The 11,140-nt window shown below is 44.1% G+C and overlaps 1 protein-coding gene across 4 annotated transcripts in view; it reads left to right on the top strand.

The window, feature by feature from the left end:
• Window positions 1-11,140, top strand: part of LOC141265018 (protein adenylyltransferase SelO-like) — a 45,328-nt gene that overhangs the window by 49 nt on the left and 34,139 nt on the right. Inside the window, exons 1-6 of one of the 4 annotated variants that reach the window (XM_073677541.1) lie at window positions 6-28; window positions 2,653-2,925; window positions 3,253-3,371; window positions 5,946-6,074; window positions 6,224-6,288; window positions 7,711-7,767. In XM_073677541.1, the coding sequence (XP_073533642.1) occupies window positions 2,730-2,925; window positions 3,253-3,371; window positions 5,946-6,074; window positions 6,224-6,288; window positions 7,711-7,767 (566 nt within the window). In that variant the 5' untranslated portion in view covers window positions 6-28; window positions 2,653-2,729. Of the gene's footprint in view, window positions 1-5; window positions 29-271; window positions 295-2,649; window positions 2,926-3,252; window positions 3,372-5,945; window positions 6,075-6,223; window positions 6,289-7,710; window positions 7,768-11,140 lie in introns of those variants that run through there. The other 3 variants (XM_073677542.1, XM_073677538.1, XM_073677539.1) reach the window with 3 other exon arrangements.

Below are 11,140 nucleotides of genomic sequence, written 5' to 3'. Positions count from 1 at the left end.
TAAGACTGCATTTTGCTTTAGGAAAAGTGTACGACGTTATTATGTCGTATAGAAATATTACCAGGTTACGTAAATAGTAAGAAAGTACCGGCAGCGCCAACGTCACGGGGCGAGAACTATAATATGTCATCAAAAGGGGACGAGGGCGTCGCCGGAAGTCCTTGTGACCCCAATTTACTTCCATATATGGAGCGAGGACGTCATGTGACCTGCTCTCCTGTGCAGCGTCGAAAGAAAATGTGCTATGTATAGAAAAGGCAAAGTGTTCCTGCCTGCAGCCGCCACTAGGGGGCGGTAACTACACAAGTATTTAGCCCCTTAAAGGCGCAGCCATTTTTTCTGTGAGGGCTTGTTCCCTGCATGGAAGGAAGTGTGACAAAAAGCAGCAATTTTTAAGTTTTTTTTTTCTTTACGGCATTAAGTAATTTTATATTTTGATAGATCGGACTTTTACAGAATTTGTCCCAGAGATATGGCCCTTTTTATTTAGTGGCGTTTTTTTTTTTTTAAATCTGGGGGGCGTGGCTCACAGGGTAATTATGCAGAGCAGCCTAAGGACACGCCCCTAGAGGATCCCATGAGCCACGCCCCTTGTAAAGATCATAAAAATCAACGCTAAATAAAAAGACCCCATATCTCCGGAACCGTAGGGCGGATTTAAAAAAAATCAAAATGCAGAATAGTCAGGGGAAGCAGGGGGATAAAATAAGAGTAAAAGCAAGATGTTTTTAACTTAGTGACAGGTCCCCTTTAAATTGGGAAGAACTGATTAGAATGTTTGTTTTTAGTCTAAATATTTTTAAAACTTTTTTTTTAACTTTATACTTTATTTTTCAGCCACTATAGAGGAATTAGACCTGCAATTGCTTATACTATGTACTGTAATACCCCAGTATTGCAGTATATAATGATAATCATGGTCTACTATGAAGTCAATCCTATGACTGAACTTCATGAGAACCCAAAATGTTGGTGACAAGGGCTTTCAGCCGGCCACTGGAAGTCGTGGCACACCGCAATCTCATTATAAGGGCTGCTGCACTCAGATTTCTGCCACAGATTTGCAGGGTGCACTGCTGCAGGTCCAGACGTGGATTCCCCCCCCCCCACTCTTTGGGACTATTCCATGGGTGACTACCCATTGAAAAGCAATGGCAGCCGATTTGTGCGTGGAGATTAGATGTCTATGATTAGTAGCGAACATGCCGCATACAGATTAGGTGGTGCCGCTTGTTTGAAGAGTCAGGGTGTGTCGAACCCCTTTAAAGCTTAGTGCCTTCTGTTTGCCTCTCGCCTCCTTCTAAGGTTCCGATCCTCCTGCATCCAAGATGGCTGCGGCAGTAGGGAACAGAGTGGTAAGTCTGAAGCACCCCAATGCAGGGAAGGCATGGTTCAGACTTACTACTGAGCTCCCCCTGCCACTGCAGCGGCCATCGTGAATGTAGAAGGAGAGGAAGAGGCAGGAAGATGGTGGACACCAGGTAGGGTGACTAGACATGACACATGTGTAATCATTTTAGGCTTATCCAGGACTATTTAATTTTTTTTTTTACTATGGATCTAAGAACTAACAGGCAGGTACTTGCTAACTACCTGCCTGTTGTGGTCAGCATCGATCTCTGAGCGGTAACAGATCTGCCGGTAATTCTGCGGCTTCCGCTGACGTTACATCGGCAGGGCAGCAGCTTCTTTTCTGCTGTGTTGATGCAGCGTGACTGGTGATTTCATGCTGATTGGGGATTTGACTTCCCTTGTGGGGGTAACACAGGTCGGACCCTAACTGAACTTGCCTTTATGGTCTGTCTGAAAATCGTGTTTTTACAGTCAAATTTGAGGTTTAAGGGGTTGTGTTTCTAATTGTGGAGAGTGACTTACCGGCTTTGGCATGCCAGTCTAAGGAGACTTATTCGCTGTACAATGCTCCTCTGGGACATTAAATTTGCAAATTGCCTCTACAGAAAGGCGATCAAATAAGTCACAATCAACCTTTTAACGAGTCGTGCAATGTGACTTAGGATAATAGCCAAATCAGAATCCCAATTTGCAGACACGGTGTTTCGGGTATTGACCCTCGTCAGTGCAAAGTATGAGAACTGATTTGTCTGGGTGAGAGGCTCTGGACTGAGGTCTAAGGGGTAACGTTTCTCCTTATGGAGAGTGACACACCAGCTCTGGGATGTCAGAGTAAGGAGGCTTATTCGCCGTCAATGCTCCTCTGGGAAATACGGCGAATAAGCCTCCTTACATTGGCATGCCAGGCCTGGCTTGTCACTCTCCACAAGGAGAAATGTTACCTCTTAGACCCCAGTCCAGAGCTCTCACCTAGCCTTATCAGATCTCATACTTTGCACTGATGAGGGGCAATACCCTGAAAGACCGTGACTGCAAATTGAGATTCTGATTTGGATTTTATCCTAAGTTATATTGCAAGACTCATTAAAGGGTCGATAATGACTTGCAGGATCGCTGCTTCCAACAGGTGGCGCTATAGAGTTCTAGTCTTCTTCATCTCTTGAGAGGCAATTTGCATATACAGTCAAATCTAAAACACATGCGCTACAGAGTCTCAGACAAATCGTGGACATTCTTATTGAAATATTTGCTGTTTAGCCTAAATGTATCACAGTAACGATCGCTCTTATTTCCCAGCAGAGGAAGAATGAAGCAGCTGATGGCCGACCGTCTTATTGGTAAAGGATCAAGTATTGACTAAATGGGAAAAGGCCATCATGGCGCAGGGCAGCTCTATTGCTGTAACTAGTATATGGGTAATATATGGAGTATACTGTCTGACCGCGGATCAGAACGCAAAGAACAGCAAGACGCCCTTTCTCATTAACACACTGAACAACAGTGAATCCTGTGTAATAAAGGTGAAAGTATCTTCTATGGGTATATGGAGCGCATCGCTGGATGACGATCTAGGTACGACTGCTTCTTTACTTTTTAGCCTGCGTTCACACATAGGTCCCCATTCATTATTGCTTTCCCATTGACTTGTATTGTAACGCAAAGAGCATCTTCCAAGTGGAAAACACCAGAAGAATAGTCAGGTTATTTCCTTCAACCGCTCGGAGTTTTTAGAAACCCGAAGTGGTAAAAAAAAAGATGCTGAAAAGCCCGAAAGTATACACAAGAAGTCGTTTTTACATAGCAATGCATTTTCCGCATCAGAATCCGTCTGTAAAAGACATCGTATACACGTGGCCCTATAGATTCTCATAATTAGGAATTTGCATTTTTTATTTGCAGCTAAATTACCAATTGACTCAATCAGAGGCAAATATGTAAGAAAAGTGAAAAACTGCATCTTCTCTCGTGTCTACCCTACTCCATTCCTGTCGGACGTACATCTTGTTGCAGTCTCGGAGGTAAGCGACAGTCCTGTAAGTAGAAATCGCACATGTTCCCTCTGAGCATCATTTTCTAGTTGATAGAGAGACTTCACCTACATAACATTGAAATCACTTTTTTAAATTACAGGCTGCGTTATATTCCAGAGCTGCAATCACAATCCTACAGCTGAAATGTGATTATCTACAGTTTAAGGGCGCAGTCAGACTGCCAGACCAAGATCGGAACGCAGTGCACGGACTGGCCGGCGGCTATTCTGACCTGAGCCTGACAGCTTCATGTATTTCTATGCAGCTGCCACGATCGGGTCTGGAGAGCCGCCGGCCAGTCTGCGTGCTGCGGTCCTCTCTCCCTCTAATTTATACGGCCGTCTTAAACTGGAAATAAATGGGAAACCGGAATTAAATGAGACCTCCAGAACAAGAGGTGGTCTTTGCAGCCATTATATATACACTCTCTCGCTATCCCAACATGGTTAAAATTGCAAAGTTAAAACTTGTAAAAACTTATTTTTCATCTCCATTCTCAAGAATTCTATAGTTTATTGTTCATTGCCTAAAAATCCGGCCACCTCTGCAGTCGATCACTGGTGGCCAATCCCCTCTGCAGTCCAACACCGGTGGCTGATCTTCTCTGCAGTCCATCACCGATGGCCAATCTGCTCTGCAGTCCATCACTGGTGGTCGATTTCCTCTGCACTCCATCACCGGTGGCCGATCTCCTCTGCTCTCCATCACCGGTGGTCGATCTCCTCTGCAGTTCATCACCGATGGCCGATCTGCTCTGCAGTCCATCACTGGTGGTCGATCTCCTCTGCAGTCCATCACCGGTGGTCGATCTCCTCTGCAGTCCATCACCGGTGGTCGATCTCCTCTGCAGTCCATCACCGGTGGTTGATCTCCTTGCAGTCCATCACCGGTGGCCGACCTCCTCTGCAGTTCATCACCGATGGCCAATCTGCTCTGCAGTCCATCACTGGTGGTTGATCTCCTCTGCAGTCCATCACCTTTGGCCGATCTCCTCTGCACTCCATCACTGGTGGCTGATCTCCTCTGCACTCCATCACCGGTGGTTGATCTCCTTGCAGTCCATCACCTGTGGTCGATCTCCTGTGCACTCCATCACTGGTAGTCGATCTCCTCTGCACTCCATCACCGGTGGTTGATCTCCTTGCAGGCCATCACCGGTGGCCGATCTCTGCAGTCTATCACCGGTGGCCGATCTCCTCTGCAGTTCATCACCGATAGTCGATCTGCTCTGCAATCCATCAATGGTGGGCGATCTCCTCTGCAGTCCATCACCGGTGGCCGATCTCCTCTGCACTCCATCACTGGTGGTCGATCTTCGCTACACTCCATCACTGGTGGTCAATCCCCTCTGCACTCCATCACCGGTGGTTGATCTCCTTGCAGTCCATCACCGGTGGTCGATCTCCTCTGCAGTCCATCACCGGTGGCCAATCTCCTCTGCAGTTCATCACCGATGACCGATCTGCTCTGCAGTCCATCACTGGTGGTCTATCTCCTCTGCGGTCCATCACCGGTGGCCGATCTCCTCTGCAGTCCATCACTGGTGGTCGATCTGCTCTGCAGTCCATCACTGGTGGTCTATCTCCTCTGCGGTCCATCACCGGTGGCCGATCTTCTCTGCAGTCCATCACTGGTGGTCGATCTGCTCAGCAGTCCATCACTGGTGGTCGATCTCCTCTGCAGTCTATATCTATCACTGGTGCTCGATCTCCTCTGCACTCCATCACCGGTGGTTGATCTCCTCTGCACTCTTATCACTGGTGGTCGATCTTCGCTACACTCTATCACTGGTGGTCAATCCCCTCTGCACTCCATCACCTATGGTTGATCTCCTTGCAGTCCATCACCGGTGGTCGATTTCCTATACAGTCCATCACCGGTGGTCGATTTCCTATGCAGTCCATCACCTGTGGCCAATCTCCTCTGCAGTTCATCACTGGTGGCCGATCTCCTCTGCACTCCATCACCGGTGATCGATCTCCTCTGCAGTCCATCACCGGTGGTTGATCTCCTCTGCAGTCCATCACCGGTGGTTGATCTCCTCTGCAGTCCATCACTGGTGGTCGATCTCCTCTGCAGTCCATCACCTGTGGTCGATCTCCTTGCAGTCCATCACCTGTGGTCGATCTCCTCTGCACTCCATCACCGGTGGCCAATCTCCTCTGCAGTCCATCACTGGTGGTCGATCTGCTCAGCAGTCCATCACTGGTGGTCCATCTCCTCTGCAGTCTATGTCTATCACTGGTGCTCGATCTCCTCTGCACTCCATCACCGGTGGTCGATCTCCTCTGCACTCCATCACTGGTGGTCGATCTGCTCTGCAGTCCATCACCTGTGGCCAATCTCCTCTGCAGTTCATCACTGGTGGCCGATCTCCTCTGCACTCCATCACCGGTGGTTGATCTCCTCTGCAGTTCATCACTGGTGGTTGATCTCCTCTGCAGTTCATCACTGGTGCTCGATCTCCTCTGCAGTCCATCACCTGTGGTTAATCTCCTTGCAGGCCATCATCTATGGTCAATCTAGGCATGCTTGTAAACTCTTTGGATTATTATTTTTCAGGCTGTGCTGGAGAATCTGCTGGATCTGGACATGTCCGTTGCCAACACAAATGATTTCATAGAGTTTGTTAGCGGGGGTAAATCAATTTCAGGATTTGTTCCTCTGGCGCACAGATACGGAGGCCACCAGGTGACTATACATTGTCATATGGGAATTTCTAGACCTAGATGTATGATGTCCTTATAAAAATTATTAATGCGGGCATGGTAACGTATTGCAGATTGGTTTTTATTTTTTTTTTATTTTTATGTTTTCTTTTTTGCGCTGTTCACTTTTAGTTTGGTGTCTGGGCCGGCCAGCTGGGAGATGGCAGAGCACATTTAATTGCCACTTACATCAACAGGTAACGTACAATTACGTGTCTGATAGAATCACAGTATCTTTAATTTATGAAGGCGCATAAGTGTAAATTATACAGCGCCACACCTGTCCAAGGTCGTGTCTGGTATTGCAGTTCAGCTCCAATGAAGGGAATAGGACCACACACAACCTGCGGACAAGAGTGGTATTGTTTTTTAGAGAAAGCAGTCATGTTTTTCTAATCCTGTAAATTTAATTTACCATATTATTATTCGGTTTTATTTATTGCATTATGTTCTTTTTTTTTCAATAATTTGTCATTTCTGTCTTAATAATAAGTCAACTACTTTTTGCTTTGTGCTCCCTGAATAAAGCAAAATATGAAAAATATTTTCTCTCCTCTTTGACAAGCATTATGCCCAGGTTTTCGTAGTAAAAGGGTTACAAATTCAGTTTCCTAACATATAATATGGAGTTGCTCCAGCTGTTGTGAAACTACAACTCCCAACATTTCCTGACAGTCACAGGCTGCTGGTGTCGGATAAAATCCTTGGTAATACAATAAAAACCTGCAGCTTTAACCTCTGCCGAAAAACTTTTAAATCAAGAAGATTTGTCCTTTGCCCACAAGGGGTCGCCCTCTTGATGTGCACATCTAAGAACTTGAAGTCCTGGGTATAATCAGGGCAGATATACTGATCCCAACAAGAACATCAGACTTTTTTTTTATTGAATTTGCTTAAGGTAAATATGTGTAAAAAAATAAATAAAAAAAAAAAAAATCTAAAAATAAGGGGAATAAAATCTACAAGAAGCAGGTTTTCTCTCATTTGAAACTGATCCAGCAAGTAAAAAATGGATCCTTTTCGAATAAAAGAAAACCTGATGGCTAATTAAAGGATCCGTTTTCCATAGGCTTCAATGTTAAAAAATACAGATCTGGTTGAAATCTGTTTTTTTTTTTTTAGCTGGACAAAAAAGTTGTGTCTGCACAACTTTTTTGTTAACGGATTTTTGCTGGAAAAATGGAATGTGTCATCAGAAAATGCCCTGTTGTTTTAGAACGGTTTTATGTCTTTTAATGTATTTTTTTAACATTTTTTTAAGTATTTTCTATTCTTCATATCACTATATTAAATAAAAGTCTTGTAATTTACATACTTATCACTTGGCCTAATATTAGACTCATTCTGCCGGTTAGGCTATGTTCACATGTCCAGTAATGACCCGTCAGAACGGATTCAGCAAAAATTCGTTAGGAAAAAAGTTGTGCTAACACAACTTTTTAGTCCGTTATTCACTAACTGATCTCTGCTGGATCTGTGTTTTTCACATTGGAGTGAATGGGCAACGGATCTGTTAATGCGGCATCCGTAGTCGTTTATTTCTAATGGATCCAGCAAGAAAAGGCTGTGTATCTATCTCATATATCTGTCTATCTAACTATGTAAACTCTTTTTGGCAGGTATGGAGAAAGATGGGAACTTCAGTTAAAGGGATCAGGAAATACCCCGTATTCCAGGTAATGCACTTTTTTTTTAATCAGATCATTTTTATTAAACATACAGGATATAAAACATTTGTTATACACAACATCTATAAAACAATAACTTGCACATACAGTACAGACCAAAAGTTTGGACACACCTTCTCATTTAACCCCTTAAGCCCCGCGGGTGGTTTGCACGTTAATGACCGGGCCAATTTTTACAATTCTGACCACTGTCACTTTATGAGGTAATTACTCTGGAACGCTTCAACGGATCCCCCTGATTCTGAGATTGTTTTTTCGTGACATATTGTACTTCATGATTGTGGAAAAATTTCTTCGATATCACTTGCGTTTATTTGTGAAAAAATGGAAATTTGGCGAAAATTTTGAAAATTTTGCAATTTTCAAAATTTGAATTTTTAAGCCCTGAAATTAGAGCGATATGTCACACAAAAGAGTTAATAAATAACATTTCCCACATGTCTACTTTACATCAGCACAATTTTGGAACCAAAATTTTTTTTTGTTAGGGAGCTATAAGGGTTAAAAGTTGACCAGCGATTTCTCGTTTTTCCAACAAAATTTACAAAACCATTTTTTTAGGGACCACATCACATTTGAAGTCACTTGGAGAGGTCTTTTTGACAGAAAATACCCAAAAGTGACACCATTCTAAAAACTGCACCCCTCAAGGTGCTCAAAACCACATTCAAGAACTTTATTAACCCTTCAGGTGCTTCACAGGAATTTTTTGAATGTGGAAGAAAAAAATGAACATTTAACTTTTTTCACAAAAATGTTACTTTAGACCCAATTTTTTTTATTTTCACAGGGGTAACAAGAAAAAATGGACCCCAAAATTTGTTGTGCAATTTCCCCTGGGCACGCAGATACCCAATATTTGGGGAAAAAACACTGTTTGGGCGCACGGCAGGGCTTGGAAGGGAAGGAGCGCCATTTGACTTTTTGATTGTAAAATTTGCTTGAATAATTAGCGGACGCCATGTTGTGTTTGGAGAGCCCCTGTGTGCCCAAACTTTGGAGCTCCCCCACAAGTGACCCCATTTTGGAAACTAGACCCCCCAAGGCACCTTTCTAGATGCATAGTGAGCACTTGGAACCCCCAGGTGCTTCACAAATTGATTCGTAAAAATGAAAAAGTGAAGAAAAAAAAAACACTTTTTCATTTTTACGAATCAATTTGTGAAGCACCTAGGGGTTCCAAGTGCTCACTATGCATCTAGATAGGTGCCTTGGGGGGTCTAGTTTCCAAAATGGGGTCACTTGTGGGGGAGCTCCAATGTTTGGACACACAGGGACTCTCTAAATACAACATGGTATCCCCTAACAAATTGAATGGAAAATCGGCTCAAATTGTTAGCGGACACCACATTGCGTTTGGAGAGCCCCTCTGTGCCCAAACTTTGGAGCTCCCCCACAAGTGACCCCATTTTGGAAACTAGACCCCCCAAGGCACCTTTCTAGATGCATAGTGAGCACTTGGAACCCCCAGGTGCTTCACAAATTGATTCGTAAAAATGAAAAAGTGAAAAAAAAAACACTTTTTCATTTTTATGAATCAATTTGTGAAACACCTGGGGTTCCAAGTGCTCACTATGCATCTAGATAGGTGCCTTGGGGGGTCTAGTTTCCAAAATGGGGTCACTTGTGGGGGAGCTCCAATGTTTGGGCACACAGGGACTCTCCAAATGCAACATGATATCCGCTAGCAAATTGAATGGAAAATCGGCTCAAATTGTTAGCGGACACCACATTGCGTTTGGAGAGCCCCTCTGTGCCCAAACTTTGGAGCTCCCCCACAAGTGACCCCATTTTGGAAACGACCCCCCAAGGCACCTTTCTAGATGCATAGTGAGCACTTGGAACCCCCAGGTGCTTCACAAATTGATTTGTGAAAAAAAAAACACTTTTTCATTTTTATGAATCAATTTGTGAAACACCTGGGGTTCCAAGTGCTCACTATGCATCTAGATAGGTGCCTTGGGGGGTCTAGTTTCCAAAATGGGGTCACTTGTGGGGGAGCTCCAATGTTTGGGCACACAGGGACTCTCCAAACGCAACATGGCGTCCGCTAACAATTTGAGCCGATTTTCCATTCAATTTGTTAGCGGACATCATGTCGCGTTTGGAGAGCCCGTGATGTGCCTAAACAGTGGAACTCCCCCACAAGTGTCCCCATTTTGGAAACTATACCCCTCAAGGATTTTATTAAGGTGTATAGTGAACATTTTGAACCCAGAGGTACGGCACAGAATTTGTTTACATTAGGTCATCATATTGAATAAGTTGTCATTATTCTTGAGCGCAAGTGCTCGCTACTTGAGTTTGCATCGGGTACTCAGGTATGCACCATGTATAGCGTGTGCTCGAGTGACATGCTCGAGTCCCTGCTCCGCATGTTTCACGGTTATTAGACACCCAAAAAAAACCATGCGGGGATCGCTCGTGCATGGCAGGCAATCCCCGTAAAGTTTTTTGGCCGCGAAGCATATGGGGCAGAGACTCGAGCATGTCACTCAAATACCCACGATACTCAATGCATACCAGAGCACCCGATGCAAACTCAAGTAGCGAGCACTTGCTCTCAACACTAGTCGCCATATCGTCATCTTTTTTTCTTACTTTTGAAAAAAATCCCAACCCCAGTCCTAACCCTAGCACAACCCTAGCTCTAGCACAACCCTAGCCCTAGCACAACCCTAGCCCCAGCACAACCCTAGCCCCAGCACAACCCTAGCCCCAGCACAACCCTAGCCCCAAACCCAGCCCTAACCCTAGCCCAATCCTAACCCAAGAGTTTATTTTTGACGCCGTTCCTTGTGCGGTATAAGTGATTAGACGACTTTATTCTTCGGGTCGGTGTGATTACAGCAATGCCAGAATCATATGGGGTTTTTATGACTGACAGCTGTCACACACTAAAAGACTAATTTTTTGTAAAATCTAGTTTTTGCATCGCCATATTTTGAGAGCTATAATTTTTCCAGATTTTGGCAGACAGTCATGTGACGGCTCGTTTTTTGCGGGATGACTTGACGTTGTTATTGGTACCATTTTCAGGCACGTGACATTTTTTGATCGCTTTCTATTCCGATTTTTGGGAGGCAGAATAAACAAAAACCAACAATTCAGGAATTGTTTTTTTTTTTTTTTTTTTATTCTGTTCCGCGTGTGGTAAAATTGATGAGGTAGCTTTATTCTTCGGGTCAGTACGTTTACAGCGGTACCACATTTGTATCATTTTTCTATTGTTTTGGCGCTTATACACAATAAAAGCTATTTTATAGAAAAAAATATTTTTTAGCATCGCTTTATTCTGAGAGCTATAACTTTTTTATTTTTCAGCTGATGGAGCTGTATGGCAGCTTGTTTTTTGCGGGAC

This window comes from Phyllobates terribilis, unplaced genomic scaffold (genome assembly GCF_046119375.1).
Source record: "Phyllobates terribilis strain yellow unplaced genomic scaffold, ASM4611937v1 Scaffold_4__5_contigs__length_816908805, whole genome shotgun sequence".
Taxonomy (NCBI): domain Eukaryota; kingdom Metazoa; phylum Chordata; class Amphibia; order Anura; family Dendrobatidae; genus Phyllobates; species Phyllobates terribilis.
Note: the sequence above shows the minus strand (reverse complement) of the source record. Positions and strands in the feature narration are given on the sequence as shown.